This window comes from Conger conger, chromosome 18 (assembly GCF_963514075.1).
Source record: "Conger conger chromosome 18, fConCon1.1, whole genome shotgun sequence".
NCBI classification, from domain to species: Eukaryota; Metazoa; Chordata; class Actinopteri; order Anguilliformes; family Congridae; genus Conger; species Conger conger.
Window position 1 is genome coordinate 24,710,361 of NC_083777.1, and position 17,899 is coordinate 24,728,259.

The 17,899-nt window shown below is 47.0% G+C and overlaps 1 protein-coding gene across 7 annotated transcripts in view; it reads left to right on the forward strand.

The window, feature by feature from the left end:
• Window positions 1-17,899, forward strand: part of gbf1 (golgi brefeldin A resistant guanine nucleotide exchange factor 1) — a 95,880-nt gene that overhangs the window by 41,635 nt on the left and 36,346 nt on the right. For all 7 annotated transcript variants that reach the window (XM_061227564.1, XM_061227566.1, XM_061227565.1 and 4 more), the window contains exons 4-7: window positions 3,685-3,816; window positions 15,679-15,797; window positions 16,266-16,374; window positions 17,496-17,556. In XM_061227564.1, the coding sequence (XP_061083548.1) occupies window positions 3,685-3,816; window positions 15,679-15,797; window positions 16,266-16,374; window positions 17,496-17,556 (421 nt within the window). The remainder of the gene's footprint in view (window positions 1-3,684; window positions 3,817-15,678; window positions 15,798-16,265; window positions 16,375-17,495; window positions 17,557-17,899) is intronic.

Genomic DNA, 17,899 nt, shown 5'->3' on the forward strand with positions numbered 1-17,899 from the left:
CAGTGCACACTTGCACTGTAAATTAGTACAGGGCGATTTAATGCACGGCAACTTGTAAGATTTCTGTTAGCTCATGTATTTAGCATTGGGAAAAAAAGGTTCAATATAGAATTGGCATAAAACCCTGTTCAGGTCCATACTGACGTCATGCACATACAAACTGTAAGTGTAGTGTGGATTGCACTCATTGCACTCATTTCACTCATTTTTCTGAGTCAATGTTTTAAAAAATGCTTATTGTCTGCCATAGAATTATATGCATGTTAGACACTCTTGTAGGAAAATCCACATATAAACGCGCACGCACACACACTCATCCACACAAACACACACGCTCATCCACACAAACGCACATACGCTCACACACACTCACACCCACACAGACACACACCCACACACACACTCACACGCTCACACACACACACTCATCCACACAAACACACACGCTCATCCACACAAACGCACATACGCACACATGCACGCACACACACACACTCACATCTGCACACATGCACGCACGCACACACACACGCTCACACACGCTCACACCCACACAGACACGCACACACACACACTCACCCACACACACGCTCACACACACGCACACGCTCTCACACACACACACACACACACACACACACACACACACTCTCTCTCACACACACACACACACACACACACACTCACACACACACACACACACACACACACACACACACACACACACACACACTCACACACACACTCACACACACACACACACACACACACACACACACACACACACACACACACACACACACAGATGCAAGCCCAATCAGACCTACACCCAGGAGCAGCCGTAGAGTCCGTATCCACGGATGGGCGCGTGCGTTTAATCCCTTTTTATTTTTAGCAATGTCACCCAAAGGTCAGTTTGGTTATACCGCGCTCATTTAGCCATGGCTGACCGGTATCTTTTTTTTATTTGGTTTTGGTATTGGAGATTGATGTGAAGTACAGAGCCATATTTAGCCTTTATTTAAGATGATTGGACGGCGGTGGAGAGCCGGCTTGTTGATGGGGGGCTTTGCCGCCAATGGCCGGCGGATCAATACAACACAATTGAGTTCTCCATCTGGGAGACTTTGAGCAGAGTAGTGGCACTTACAGGGTGATCACCTGTGATGAAGTCTTTATTAGCTGCTATTGACAGATTCATTTGAGCCCCATCTCCACCTCTCCTCCACACACTGTAATATAATAGACACTAAGGCCACCTTTAAAGTTTCAGGGGGTAAGAAAATGATATAACGGCGCGCAGGGGTCATGTTTTCAAAGTCCACAGAAATCTTATTTTCATACGGTATTCAAGATCTTTTTCAAATTTTGTTGACTGTAGATGAATATCGCCTAGCTCTCAGTTGAAGTAAAAAAAGATAAGACAGGCAGAGACAGAGTGTAGTAGTGTGTCTAGCTACAAAAGAAAATGGCGTCGATCGTGCAAACTACTTTGCATAGAATACAAAAAAAAAAAGTAGCTGGGAAAATATTTGTTTTTAGAAGCGTATTTAAAAATTTGACCAGGCGACTTGTGAGAACGGTGGAAATTTCCAAATGATTTCATATTTTATCTCCAAACAAGCCGGCGGGTATCGGGTATCAGCGCTTAATTCTCGTCGGTCACGTGGGCTCTTTGGAAATTGGTAGAGGGTCGTCTGGGCTTTGAAGTCGCACGTTGTTTTTTGTTTTAAAGTAGCTATTCGAGGGGCTTAATCCGACGGTATTGCTACGGCAAGCAGTATTTCCACACAACATTCTGCACGGGTTCGTGACTCCCCTGTTGTTTTACCTGGTTTGTATTTGGCCCCAAACCCTCTCTTGCTTTCAGAAGACTCGTTACATAAGGTTCAATGGATTGGCCCGAGGGGCTTCCCATCGAAGGCTAATAGAAGCGGCGTTTTTGCTACGAAACGACGAAAAAAAAAACATGAAACGTCGAAGTGTTAATGTCATTGTTATTCGCGCATCTCAGTGCTTTCAAAAAACAAAAAAAAACAAAAAAAAAAAAAAAAATTTTATGGCTAAACGCTGTGATGCAGTTGTGCTCTTAAGCTTTGTCATTTCTCGTATCTCAGTGTTTCCACTCTCTTAAACATCGATAACAAAAATATACATTTTTTACTTTAATCTGGTACAAGTGATAATTTATTCACACAGCCCTGTAAATAATTTAAAATTTTTTTTAGCTTATATATATTTGGATATATGGCTTTATCCTTTAATATGGCATTAGTAGCTATATAGTGGTTGGTATTCACTTTCGAAACAGTAGGAACTTCTAGCATGAAAAAGGCCCAGATGGATGCTGTGACAGTTTTACAGTTGACCCATTTAAGATGCTCTGTCATTGTAGATTATCATGCATGTTGTATATATATTTTTAAAATTACATGATCACTTGCCTCTCTTCCTTTTGTATTGCCCTTTAAACGCATAAGTAAGCTCTATTTGATGGTGCCTGCAACACATAAAACGCTGTTTGTCCGCCTAACAAATTGTTGGACTCCGAATTGATTTTGTGAAAGTGTAAATGTGAAATGTAATTTCTACAGTTCGCTTGTTATGCATTTGCACATTCCCAGGTTCTTCTCTTTTCTCAGAAACGGTAAAAAAAAAAAATGTTGTGTCCCTCAGAGACTTATTTATAAGTATCAGCTGTACTGACCAGTTGTGCCCCCCCCCTCCCCCTCGCCCCCCGTAACCTCTCAGGGCCCCCACCTCTCCCCGGCCCCCCACCCGTCCCAGTCATTTCATTAATGCTAAATCCCACATCCTACACAGCGCCTTAAAAAGAGCTTTTGGAAATTGAGTTGTAATAAGATACTGCGAGCTGCCAAGGTGAGTGAGAGGCAGCACTTGAATGGCTGAGCTCCGCGCTTCTCAGCCTACCACGGCGCTTAGTAGAAGGTTACAATCCCGAGCAGCTAATTCCCCCATTGATCTGCCCGGAGGCAGTGTGACTGTTTACCCAGCAGTTATGGAGTGAAAAGTATATTAAAAAAAGGGGGAGAGGGAGAGCTCTTCCCACAGCATCGTGTTTACCCCGTTATTTGCGAGTTTGCGTACGACTTAAGTTGAGGGCTTACACTCACTCCCCGGTTTAAGAAGTAGCAGGACCACCAGCTTGTGTTTGTCGTGATGAGGGAAGATATTTAGATTATTAAAGTATTTGCTGAATACGGGGAGAGCAAATCGCATCGCGTGTAAGCGAAAGGCGTCAAATGTTGGGATTGTAAAACAATTTGGATGCATTTACGCTGATCTGTTTGATAAACTAGCAGGGCTCTGTGTTACCACCGTGCTGCTCCTACAGTGTGGTGTGGGAAGGGCAGCACTAAACCTCTCTCCTTCTGCCAGTGACCACTTCTCATTAAATTAAATAATACTCCACTTTAGGTATTGCCACAGGTTATTATTTTTAACCCTTCTCATCTGCTCTGATGCTAACATGACACAGGTATGCCCCTGAGTCTTAGAGGGCTAGAAAATTAATTTGTAAATCAAAACGTTTATTTTGAACTTTGCCAACTAAGGGGAATATCTCCCTGAAGGTGGAGAGTGTATGTGGAGGTTGGGTGCTGTACAGCGTGTCTTCATCATTATGTTTTTTTTGCTAATGAAGGCTTTTTTGTTTCCTCACAGAGCTGTCGGAGGTGGAGCCCAATGTGTTCCTGCGGCCCTTCCTGGAGGTGGTACGATCCGAGGACACCACCGGGCCCATCACCGGCCTGGCCCTCACGTCCGTCAACAAGTTCCTGTCCTACAGCCTCATAGGTAAACACACGGGCCGGTCTGTTTCATCCGTCTGTTTGTGTCTGTGTCTGTGTCTGTGTCTGTGTCTGTGCCTGTCTCTGTGCCTGTCTCTGTGTCTGTCTGTCTCTGTGTCTGTCTGTCTCTGTCTCTGTCTCTGTCTCTGTCTCTGTCTCTGTCTCTGTCTCTGTCTCTGTCTCTGCGTGCACTTGTGCGTGTCACAGTGCTTACCGATTTCTTGCTGATACTTTTCTGTCATAGTTGAGGGCAATGTTCTGCACATAAGCCCAGAGTAACAGCCATCTTTATGGACGTAATAATCGCAATGTTGTGCCACACAAATAAATGATGAGCGAAGCCTCATGGTGGAAATATGGTAAGCCTCTGCCAATCGCCGTCATATGTGTGAAATAAGCATGGGCTACCAGATGTTCCCTTTGTTTTTCTGAAAGAGCAGGGGGGGGGGTGACTCGGTAAATAGTATTCCAACACTGAAGCAGCTGCAGCCTTTGCACAACAGACCGAGACCCGTCGTGACCTCCAGTCACTACCTCCCCAAAAATAGCCACCACGTCGCTCCTCATCCTTAAGAAAAGCATGCTCTGACGATGCTGTTAAATATGTGCTACTTAGAAAAAGAAAAAAAATTGTCTTTCTGTCGCTTCGTCATGGATTGTGCAGCCCTCTGCGTTAATGTTTTCTCCCTGATTGGAAGCCAATCAAATTGACCCATTGGAAGTGCATCGTAATTACGGTATTTATTTCTCGACCTGGCCAGTTGCTAAATGGGTGGGCATGTAATCTTGAACTGCACAACACTTGAATGGGTGTCACTATATTAAAAAGTCAAGAATCTAATTGAGCCTTGAACCTTTTTCCCCAGGACAGAAATATTCTCACAACCCCAAATTGACATGCTATTTGTTCTAAAACTATATGAACTGGTGAACAGTCACTGTTACTGAACAGTACAGTAAAAAAATAAAAAATAAAAAAAAACTTTCACAAAACATGACTCTTATGAGCTAATACAGATAATCTGCACTGCCGTAAATCATCTATGAAATTCAGATTTTTATCAGTGCCAGTACAGCTTATGACATATATATACCTAATAATGAATTTCAGAATACATAGAGATTCAAGTTCAACGTGGTGTTAAGAGTTATTGTAAATGAGTAAATTATTTGTTAAAGTCAGAGGAGTTTCACACATTGTATGTTTTGTATGTTTTGCCCTCATCTTGTGTGTCCCCTTTTTCTCATTTTAATGAACAATTCCAGTAGAACCATTGTTCATATTTATTACTTCAACTGCCTGGGTGCAAAAGGTTGCCAAAAGTGCATGTTTATTAGGCTATGGTTAGCAGGTTTGGTTGGTCCAATAACAGTTTATTGTCCAATGTTCCACAAGCCTCTGGTAGATAATACTGAGCAAGTATCCTTTAACGTAATTATTTTAAGAAAGCTGATTTTAGTAATACGATGGCTGTCTAAATTACAGCAGCTATGCTAACGTGCTAATTTAATTTGAAGTGTGCTTGAATGAGCTGGAAAAAAATTTGCTTATAAGAAAAGCAGTTTGGTTTTGTTATTGCTTGGTCATCTGTTCCTCAGAAGTGTTTTCCTGTTTCAGAGGGACTTAAAAGTGATCACTTCCTGTGTGGCGAAGGCTGATAAAACAGAGGCTCTCTAAAGCCAAGGTCAAGGGTTCAAACCCAGCAAGGATGTTTTTTCCCATTTTCTTTCTTTGTGGAATGAAGCTGTTAAATATCCCACCTAAGTGAAAGGTCTTTGTATATGTTTGTATATCTGGGTCCGAATGATTGGACTCCTTTATTGATACCAATTATTATTATTACTTATCATTTCTATTATTATTACCAAATATTATTATTATTATTATGTATGGTCTCTACAACAATTCGAAGCAGCCAGTGCATCAACATATACCACCCCCCCTTCATCAGAGACTGGGGCTCCTGGACCCACACACTGCCACTCCGAACTGAAAATCTGCGTCCTAATCCCATAACCCCCTGGATCTCATCAGGAGGGTTCAAAAGGGACGTGTTGCCATGGAAACGGGGCCCGGTGGCCCACAAGACCCCGCTCTCTCACAGAATGATGAAAAAGACACATGTGCGTGTACGCATACACATACACGCACACATACACACTCTCAACCGCGCGTACACACGTGCACATAAACGCACGCACGCACGCACGCACGCACGCACGCACACACACACACACACACACACACATACTCATGCACATACACGCACGCACACGCACCCATACACACCCATACACACATATACGCATGTATGCACTCGCACACATGCTCACATACGCACATAAGCACATAAGCACGCGCATGCACTCTAAAAGGCAGCACAAATGATTATCTTTTCTCTAAATTAAAGCGTGCCCATGTGTCCAGGCACCCCCTACAAATGTGCAGCATTGTATAAAGTGCAGACATTGTTCTCACTGGTCAGGCTAATTGTTGTTTGTTTGGGTTATGTCATGTATGGACACATACGGGGTTGTGTTGCTCTTTGATTATACATGAGCACTTGAGTGGGCTTATTCCCGGTGACTGCGCAGAACACTATGGATCCCTGGCTCCTGTCTTCAGCACCAGCCTCCCTGTAATCCCTCAGTCAACAGCAAGCACCCTCTGGTGCAGGGCCGCCTAATCACAGCGCCCGCATTAGTCCAAATTAACGGCCTTGTAAGAAGCAAACGGCAGGGCTATTCACTACATCCACGTGTGAGCGCTCAGGAACGGAGTTGGGCCGAAACCCACGGGGGCGACTCAAAGCAAACCTTCATGAGGGGCTTGAACCGTCAGCGGTCAATACCTGAACTTCACACCTTTTTTTTTGTTTTTCCCCCCTCCCGCTAATGCTACAGAAACCGAATGCAAACTTTTGATGGAGTTTAAATAAGTGGTATTTCGCAGACTTTGAGAGGACTCCTGTCCTACTGGAGCCCCTCTCGTGAGGAGGGCGCAGCTGTCGTTATTATGAATGCGCTTGGCAGATACCCTTTTCCACTCTGCCATACCGAGCGCAAGCTCTTTACAGCGATTTGCCGTTTACTGGGTATTTACTCCAGCGGTTCAGGTTACCTGCCAGGGAATCAACCCTGCAACCTTTCTGGTTTTTAGTCTAAAGCGGCACGCCACCTTTTCCCCCTTGCTTTCTTAAGCAGAGTTGGAGCTGTGCGCTCTCAAACGCAGGCACTTTCCTCCATCCATTTTAACAGCCCCCCCGATGGCCGGCACCTTAAATCCCACCGGAGTCTTTTTTAACTCCGTCCCTGTGTATTGGTCATTTCGGAATATTCCCGTCGCGACAAAACAATATATATTGTTGGAGTCCCGAGAAAAGGTACAGGAATAACTCGGGGAAAGGCATGCCGGCATTCTGCCAGGCTGCAGAATGCATGATGTCATGCGTCCAATGTTTCTCATTAATTTCAGCGTGCAGGTCTGTCCAGCATACCGGCATGTTCTGTGGCAGGGGCGTGTGTTTGTGTAACCCCAGCCCTGTTCATCGGACACCCCATACCCTGCGCCTGACATCACCTGACGCTCTTACCGTCTCTTCAAGTCCTCGCAACTGGAATTTTATTCAGTTCATTTTATATTTCCTACATAAAATTAAAAAAAGACCCTTTTTAACCTGTGCGTCATTTGAACCCAAGTCCTGTCAAGTGTCAAATGTTAGGAGCATTTGATTTCATGTACTACAAGCAACACTGACACCACGTCCCAGGCAGTAGTACACTACTCAAACTCCTGCCCCCTGCCGTGAGGGGCCTGGCCTGCAGCCACTGTCCTGCAGAAAGGGCACTCTTACACACACACACACACACCCCTGTCCTGCAGATAGGGCCCTCTTACACACACACACACACACACACACACACACACACACACACACACACACACACACACACACACACACACACACACACACACACACACACACACACACACACACACACACACACACACACACACACACACACACACACACACACACACACCCCTGTCCTGCAGATAGGGCACTCTTACACACCCCTGTCCTGCAGAAAGAGGTCGCTTACACACCCCTGTCCTGCAGAAAGGGCACTCTTCCACACCCCTGTCCTGCAGAAAGGACACTCTTCCACACCCCTGTCCTGCAGAAAGATGTCACTTACACACCCCTGTCCTGCAGAAAGAGGTCACTTACACACCCCTGTCCTGCAGATAGGGCCCTCTTACACACCCCTGTCCTGCAGAGGGGGTCCACTGTGGAAACTCATTCTGCATGTCCTTCTTACCCATCTCGCCGGCTCTCATTACGCCCATAATAAAACTCACAGCATTACCAGGACACCCCACTGAGTCCTTGCGAGGGGGATATCAGCAGAAAAACGTCAGCACACAGCTCATCAGCAGCAAACGTGTCATCTGAAACCTGGACAGCACACTTTAGGGACAGATGCCGCATTAGATGCCTTGGATGGTAGCCGTCCATTACAGTCCAGTGTCCTGGTCAGTGTAGTGTGTGCAGTGTACAGCATGTATACCCCAAATGTCTGTTACTTTTATGTGAATGTCTGTTCAAATGTCCAATAACCATTCTTCACCTTTGCTAATTTCTAATTAATTTAATAATTTTGGCTGCATGAAAGCTGAGCATTTGTAATGTCACTTATCCAGCAGCCAGTGATTTGAGCTGACAAAGCTGAATGGCACTGACGAGCTTGACCGAAGTGATTTGGGTTACTGTGCTGTGTTGCTACATTAGCATGCTTGGGTTAAAAGCCACAAAAAAAAAAAAAAAAAAAAAAAAGCATTCTTTTAAATAATGATGCTTGTAATAGTGACTGGATGCAACAGACAAGAAGTTGATACTGTTAAATACTGCCATCTACTGGCAGAAATGGAAATTAAAGGCCAATTTTGCCTTCCACCTGGTGCCAAAGCAAAGCATTTAAAATGTATTATGAAGTATTGTATTATAAAGGTAATAAATGCTTTAGATTATACAGTTTATGTGTTTAAATGTCTGTACTATGGGTAGTTCTTAAAATCACATTATTCTTTTATATGGTATCGCAGCACTTCAATTAATTATTTGAAGGGAACCCTGTTCTGTACTATATTGTATTATTTTTAGTTAATTTGTTTTTTTTTACTAGATTAGTTAATATCTCAGGTAATGTCAGAATGTAAATTTAGCTATCCATGGCAATTCTGTGGAAAATGGCACTCGAAGCAGTCATAGTCACACTAAGGAGATCTAATTACATTGACTGAATAATTTAACTCCAACTGAAATGGGTGAAAAACTCAAGATTACACATTTAATTTTAGAATCTTCAAACGGCAAGTCAAGGCCTTCAAATGGAATTGCTGACATTACGTTGTTTTATGTAACACAGTTACCGTGCACTTATGTCGTAGTTATTTTAAACTGCATGCAAAATTTTGACGGAATAGGTGACATGGCTGAATTCAATTCAGATCAGTTTAGTTGTGCACAACTTTATTTGTCCTCTCATTCATGTAGTTATGCAATGAATTTATTTTGTTTTAAATGTCTTAAATCTTGGACAATTTCTTCATGATTTCTTCACGATTCTGCGCTTATGTTGTCTTCCTCTTAGCTCAAGATAAAACTCGATACAACAGCGGATGTATTCCTCAATACCAAAGAAAGCCATTTCACTTACTGCTTTCAAATTTGGCATGTTTATCAGAGGGGTGCTCCACACTGTTCCTGCTCTCACCTGATATGGTACACGCTCCTGTTTTGGCTGGAAATGCGTAATCTCAGAATTGATTTCAGTCACTCACATTCCTCAGGTGGGCCTCTCCACCTTGTTTTGTTGGGAACCTGTATGTTGTGGTTGCCTGCCAAACTCTTTCTACATTCGCTGTCAAGGGGGGCGGTGGGGGGGAAGCACTGTTTCGCGCAAAACCGCCGGGAGCTAAATACTCCGTAAATAAAAACTTTCGGTTGCCACTCGTCTCTCGGCGGGTGCGGCGGGGGGGGATTACCGTGGAAACGGAGGCGGTAATTACGCCGCGTCTCGCGGCTTCGCCCGTCTGCTCGCGCCCGTGCGTCAGCGGCGTGTGAAAGGGCCGCGCGGGCGAGCCGCCGCCCGTCTCCCGGCCTCGCCGCGGCCCGGAGGAGACCTCCGCCCCCGCGGGCCCCCGCCTGTTCTTCTTCTGCGTCTGCGGGGCTCGAGCCAGGCCCAGCCCCAGAGCCTGTAATGAGCCTGACCCCCACTGCGCGCTGGGGGGTCCCTCCAGGGAAGGAAATCCCCCGTTCATTTAGCCAGGGCTAATTCCCCCCAATCTCTGGCCTGAGGTGAGCTGGCAGGGAGGAGGCCCTGCTGACAGATCCCTGTATCCGTAAAGACTGCTCAGAGACGACGCTCTTCTGCTGCCTGGAAATGTCAGATTTCATAATTGCCGTATCATTACTGCTTCCGCTCTTTACGTTGTGTTGTAATATTAAACTTTGTATAATTTGGACAAATTGGTATGGTAACTTAGTAAGGTAAGAGTTGGCTGGCTCACCCGGTTAGTGCACTGTGTGCACGGGTGGGGCCCCCGTCTGGTATCGAACCCGTGCCAGTACTGCCACAAAGAGAATCGCACAGTCAGCCCAAACTTCACCCAGGGATGGGAGGTCTTCTGTTGGCCTGATTGACCGCATCTAGTTGCTCCCTAGCGACCCCTGCTGGTTGATCAGGTGCCCTCATGAATCGGTTCAGCTGCACACAAACTGTGTTCATGCGACATATCTCTGCGCGTCCTGCATCTGTGCATGTCACCTGTGTGCAAGTGCAGAGCTGACATGCTTGACTGCACTCTCCTGGTAGTCAGGGTTGTGGCAATGAAAAAAAAGAAGTAAACAAATTAATTGTGGAAAAATTTTATGCGTCATCATATTAGGTATTTGAAAGAATCTGCAGCAGTGATTGTAGTCAAATCAGAATTCCAAATATCTGCCATATAATATCAGAAATAGGTTGAATATTGTTCTATAGTTGTATAATATAATTATATTATAGTTCTATAGTATAATTATATAAATAGAACTAATGTATGTATGATAGTTTAATATAATTACTGTTCTCAATGGACTTTGTGTTGAGGTTAAACACAGGCTTTTGCCCAAACATGTCAGCCCTAAATCACACGGTTTCTCCCCTCCCAGTCTCCCCTGTGAGAGAAACACGCAGCTCCGGTCTCCCTGTGAGAGAAACAGGCAGCTCCGGTCTCCCCTGTGAGAGAAACGGGCAGCTCCGGTCTCCCCTGTGAGAGAAACGGGCAGCTCGAGTCTCCCCTGTGAGAGAAACAGGCAGCTCCGGTCTCCCCTGTGAGAGAAACAGGCAGCTCCGGTCTCCCTGTGAGAGAAACAGGCAGCTCCAGTCTCTCTGTGAGAGAAACAGGCAGCTCCAGTCTCTCTGTGAGAGAAACAGGCAGCTCCAGTCTCTCTGTGAGAGAAACAGGCAGCTCCGGTCTCCCCTGTGAGAGAAACAGGCAGCTCCGGTCTCCCTGTGAGAGAAACAGGCAGCTCCGGTCTCTCTGTGAGAGAAACAGGCAGCTCCGGTCTCTCTGTGAGAGAAACAGGCAGCTCCAGTCTCTCTGTGAGAGAAACAGGCAGCTCCAGTCTCTCTGTGAGAGAAAGAGGCCGCTCCAGTCTCCCTGTGAGAGAAACAGGCAGCTCCGGTCTCTCTGTGAGAGAAACAGGCAGCTCCGGTCTCTCTGTGAGAGAAACAGGCAGCTCCGGTCTCTCTGTGAGAGAAACAGGCAGCTCCGGTCTCCCCTGTGAGAGAAACAGGCAGCTCCGGTCTCCCCTGTGAGAGAAACAGGCAGCTCCAGTCTCTCTGTGAGAGAAACAGGCAGCTCCAGTCTCCTCACGGACCGAGCTGAAAGCAGGCCGAGGCCCCTGTGGAACAGCAGTTGCTTTGATTACGGGACGGTCTCCGAATGTTCTTTTTTTAACCTCTTACTGCAGGACAGCTGTTCCCGCCCCACCCCCGCCCCCGGGCGTCGTTTTAACAATAGTCCCGAGGCTGGCCTCTGTAGACCCTGCCAGCGCGGGATTAGGGTTTTATATCACTTCTGACATTCTGCTGGATACCCCGCGGCTCCGGTTTCTGCCGGGAGGAGTCCCGCTCGCCTGCCTGCGCCCCACGCCGTTCTCACGGTGCCCGTCCTGCACCCCGGCCGCCCGTACGCCCGGATACGAGGGTCCTGCCGTTCGGTCACCGGGCGGCCTGTAGCGTAGCGGTTAAGGTAAATGACTGGGACACGCAAGGTCGGCGGTTTCGATCCCCGGTGTAGCCACAATAAGATCCGCACAGCCGTTGGGCCCTTGAGCCAAGGCCCTTAACCCCGCATTGCTCCAGGGGAGGATCGTCTCCTGCTTAGTCTAATCAACTGTACGTCGCTCTGCCAAATGCTAATAATGTAATGTAATCTAAAGTAATGTCATACCGTTCGCTGCCCCTCGACCCTTTCTGCGGCCGTGTGCCTTTCCGCCTCTCCAGTCCCCACAGTCCTATTAAAACTCCTCATTGAAGTTATCAACCTGTAGCAATCACCAGTGTGCTGCTAGTACTACCCATGTCTCATGTTGAGTTTAATCTGCTTACTGTAAATGTGTATTGAGGTGCTTTCTGACCGGTACATGTATGCATGTGGATTCAGTGATGCGTGTATATTACTTGGTGTGCTTGGTAGTGCAGATACGACCTGCGTGTGTTAAGGTTTTTTGAGGTGTTTCCCAGGCCTGGCTCACGTTGCGCATGCCTTCATTGTACTGAATGCGTTCAGGACATGATAAAATGCAGGATTTACATGCGCTGGGGCTAATAATAGCGGATGAAGCCGGCTCTGCATGTCTGCTTTGTGACTGTGGTGACAGCCCCGTCTCCCCGGAGATGAGTCATGGTCCACCGTGGTTTGACAGTGGTGCTTCGCCTGGTCTAAACCTTTGGGATATTTTTTTATTTTTTTATTTTTTTTATTTTTTTATTTTCCTCTTCCCCCCCCTCCCCTCTGATAGAACGGTGCTCTCTACTTGGTGGCAGATTTCTGGAAGCTGATTGATGTGCTGTGGGGGTGTTTTCGTGACAGACCGGTTTTAAGGTTATAGACCTACGCTAAAGCGTAGGCCGAATCTTTAGTGGTGAACTTGCTGGAGGGATAATGGGGGAAAGGTTCCACACCATGTGGGCTTATGTGTCTTAATTTATCTTAGTATGACGTGTTACATGTGCTTGTGATGTTTTATACTTGACCCGTCATCTGCACAGGTCCACACTCAATGGTTTTTTCTGTGTGTCTTTGTCTCTTTGCCCAAGTCAAGGTTATTTTAGATTAATAAGCTTGATTTCAGAAAAGGAAAACACAACCACATAGTGTGATCCCCAAGAAAAATCAATATTCATGAAAATAACCCACTTTAATGCTCTTCTTGATGATAATGGGAGCGCTGATCTCTGCTGCTGGTTTTCTGACTGATGGCACCACCCAAGTTGTGAAACTTGGTGTTTTGTTTTGAAATGATTGCGCTCTGGTTTGAAGGAGTGTCCTTTTACAAAATCACTGCAATTATCTCAGCAGCTGCTGGGCTGGTGTAGAGGCTCCGCCAGCCCGAAAAACCGAGCGCTCTCTTTCATAATCAATGATAATCAATGCACTGTCCAATGCCAGAAAATAAGTACTACTTTTATTAAAGCTTTATTTATTTTAAAAATATATATTTTCTTGTTTAAAATCCATCTTTCTATATCAGTGGCGATTATTTAAGGAGGAATATAGTGGCCATTGACATAATGTGATGTACTTTCAAACGTAAGGCAACTTGTTTTTCACGTGCATGCATGCACATTATTCTGAGTCGCTGGTGCACATTGGACTGTGTCAGTCCAGCACCTGGAATGTTTCTCTCCTTTGCTCTGGCCTTCTCTGTCTAATGCTCAAGCTCAATCTCTCTCTTTCTCTCTCTCTTTCTATTACGCTCTTACTCTTTCTCTCGCTCTCTCTTTCTCTTGTGTTCTTACTCTCTCCTTTTCTCTCTATCTCTTTCTCTCCTTCTCTCTTGTGCTCTTACACTCTCTCCTTCTCTCTCTCTCTCTCTCTCTCTCTCTCTCTCTCTCTCCCCCTCTCTCTCTCTCAGGCTTCCAGTCGCTATCTCTCCGTATGACCCCCCCCCCTCCTCCCTCCCCCCCCCTCCTCCCTCCCTGCTTATTAGTTAATGAAATGCTCCTTAAAGCGATGGGAAAGAAAAACAGGCTGGCTCCGCGCCGGTATCTGCCCCGGCTTGGGTTTCAAAACACACGCCTGGTTGCCTAGACAGCCAATTTGCCAGCCTTCCCACAAAAGGGCACATCTGGTGATTAGATCTCGGGCTTTGAAGGGCCTTCTGCGTGGACCGCGGTGGAGTCGAGCGGGGAGGGGGGGAGGGGGGGAGGGGGGGTGCGGCACGGCGCAGGGCCCGGTGCCTAACGGCGGACGAGCCTTCCGCGACTGCAGGTCAAATGTTGGAGAGGCCGTCTGATAAACAGGAGGCACCTGGGGGGGAGGGCAGCCAATATTGATTGTTCTTCCTCTCGCTAATCCCCGGGTTTACCTGCCACCCTTGAACAGGCGTTTTTGTGGAGGCAGGGCCGGGTTGGAGCGCACCAGCTTTGTTTTGCATCGGGGCCCCCCGACCACGTAATTTCCATGAAATGAGAACGCACCTCGAGCATGACTCTGAGATAATTCGCCGCTGCTGTTGATCTGAGCTACGCGCGATCTCTCCGCGAGAAGGTTCACGAGGTCGGAGTTTCTCCTGACCCCAATTTATATCCTCTCCCCCTCTGCTTCCCAACCCCGCTCACTCTACCATGGGTTTCGTAGTTTTATCAGCCGTTCCTTTTCCATTCGTGAGTGTTTCTCGTTGTATTTAGCAGAATCATTTGGAGCTGGGATTTAAAAAAAAACTGATGATATTGCTAAATTACACATTACTGATTTGGCTGATATTGCACCGGGCCATCTATTTAAAAAAAGTGGCAAAACCCTGCCATTGATTTTCCAAGATATTGGAGAGGAAGGAAACTGTCCAGGCTGGTCTTAAAAGGATTATTGTCTCTACCTCTTCAGGATTTGGTTTCTTAGAAGTACCGAAGCCTGCCCGATAATATTATCAGCCGAATATGTTTCTTGAGTAAATTTAATTGAATTGGGTGGCATAAGAGCCAGCCCGAGGCCCGTGGGCAGAAGCACTGCACAGCAAAGGGCAAATTTTAAAAGGAGTTAATGTCAGTTAATCTCCCTTGGTGTCTGTCCCCTGGTTTTTATGTACAAAAACGGTGACATTTAGAAACTTGGCCTGGATATTGAAGCAGATTTCTGCGCCTGTGTTGATTTGCTGCTGTTTTACTGGCTGTTAACAGTTCTCACGATTAACACATCCACATACTGTGTAGTTTGCCAACAGTCGGGCACAGAGATAAAAGCTGCCTGTACAGTCCTGCGTTCTCCTGCCCTCATATTCATCCCCACATTTTTTGCGCTGAAGAGTATAACCTCCGTTTCTTATGGGCAGAGTGCACACACGGCAGCACGGCAAACCGAGAAACTGCCTTTTGCTCCCACTCTGGATTCTTTGTAAGCGACGAACGCTGCTTCAGTCCAGTGGCTGTAACATTATTTAAGTCTACATTCAAAGTGAATCGAATGTGAACCGATTCTTACCCGGGGTGGGAATATTGAGGAAAAGAGCTAGTTTTTAATGATGCTTACCGATGTTTATAAACTGTGACACAGAAAGTGACAGAAAGTGCCGTCTGGTTCTCTTTTTTGTTTTAGATGCCAACCATGAGGGGGCGGCAGAGGGGATCGAGAACATGGCCGACGCCGTGACCCACGCCCGGTTTGTGGGGACGGACCCCGCCAGCGATGAAGTGGTGCTGATGAAGATTCTCCAGGTACTCCAGGGATTAACCCGCAATTTGGCGGCACCGCGCGTTAATGTCACTGCCAATCCCCCTCCTTTCACCACTCAAAATTTCAAATACTTGGAATTGCATAATTGGTATAATTTTCTGTTCAAAGTTTTAGTATGTAATGTGTGTATTTCGAATTATATTTTGTACGTAATTATATTTTGTGAGATATTATTTTGAAGGAATCCGGATGCGCTATGCGCAGGCCGTGTTTTGGGCGGAGTGCTGTCGCGTGTGGGCCGTGTCTGGAGCGTAGGAGTGTAGTTGTGTGAAAGTGCTGAAATAACCCGCGTTCTGTGAACGTGCTGAAATAACCCGCGTTCTGTGAAAGTGCTGAAATCACCCCCATTCTGTGAACGTGCTGAAATAACCCGCGTTCTGTGAAAGTGCTGAAATCACCCCCATTCTGTGAACGTGCTGAAATGACCCGCGTTCTGTTCGGCGCTCCAGGTCCTGCGGACGCTGCTGCTCACGCCGGTCGGAGCCCATCTGACCAACGAGTCGGTGTGCGAGATCATGCAGTCGTGCTTCCGCATCTGCTTCGAGATGCGACTCAGCGGTAAGCCTCCGGACTCCGGCGGTAAGACTCGGCGCGTCTGTCAAGGACGGCGCGTAATCGCGTTTCGGAGAAGGGGAACCTGACTCCCTGCATCTGCACTGTGCGCAGTCGCCCTGCCTCATGGTCGACCCTGACACTGCGCCAGTGCGTTAGGACAGTGGTGGCGTCTCTGTTGTGTACCTGCCTCTTTCTGTCGCTCAGGACTGCTCCACTGGCCCTGAATGGGTCTGGAGCCCACCCAGCTGTTGGGTAGAAATGGACAAGCCTTGTGAGAGACGTCAAACTGGGTTGGCCAATCAAAAGAGTGGCAGGAAGTCGCAAGGAGATAAGGAGGCTGCTGTGAGACACCATTGATCCCGACAGTACATGGCACTGGCCGTGTATTCTTATGATTAATGATGAACTGGCTTAACTTGAACTTACATTACATTACATTACAAGGCATTTAGCAGACGCTCTTATCCAGAGCGATGTACAACGAAGTGCAGATAAAACACAAGTACAAGTGCGAAGAGGACCTGAGAGGACAGTGCAGTTCCGAGTCCTAGTGGTAACCATACAGACTTAAAATCGGAACCGCCGGTTTCGAAACTGTCACTGTAGCATTTGTTCAAGAATCAGTGTTTGTGTTATGGAGAAACAGTGTGTGTGTTCTGGACCAGCTCCAGTTGGGGTGTGCCCGTGGGCCCGAGCTCTCCACGCCTAACCTCCTTGTCCCCTGCACATGTGTGTGGGCCTGTCCCCGACCCCCAACACTGCGTGTGTGCGTGTGTGCGTGTGCGTGTGCGTGTGTGTGTGTGTGTGGGGCTGCCCCCAGCCTGTGTGTGTGTGGGGCTGCCCCCAGCCTGTGTGTGTGGCTGCCCCCTGCCCCCCATCCCTGCCTGTGTGTGTGGGTGCCCCCTGCCCCCAGCTTCTGTGTGTGGGGCTGCCCCCAGCCTGTGTGTGTGGGTGCCCCCTGCCCCCCATCCCTGCCTGTGTGTGTGGGGCTGCCCCTGACCCCCGGCCCCCAGTCCCCTGCCCCCAGGCCCTCCAGCAGTGCTTTAATAAAATCGCCCTAATCCCAGGCAAACAGGAGCGCACACTAATGGTACCTGCGTTTGTTTTGCGTCCCCCCTGCGCAGAGCTGCTGAGGAAGTCGGCGGAGCACACGCTGGTGGACATGGTGCAGCTGCTCTTCTCCAGGTAGGACTTCAGCAGCCTGACCCATAACAGGAAGCCCCCTCCCTGTAATTAGCCACCCTGCACACACACCGGATTCAATTACCAAATTGGTTTTGCCTCTGAAGCAGCTAGCCTCTATTTTTAGAGTAATTGTGAGAAGCCTTGGATGTCTTTTAATTGTTGCCTTTTTTTTTTTTTTTTTTTTTTTTTTCAATTTTCAGTTTTTCAAGTGCTTAGGATTATGATGCATATGGAAACATACTGTATGTCCCACTGATTATGACACTTATTTTAATGGAAAGAAACAAATCTGTTCTAGCCAGAATGTGTTGTAAGGATGAGGATAGCCCTTTCACACGGCAGT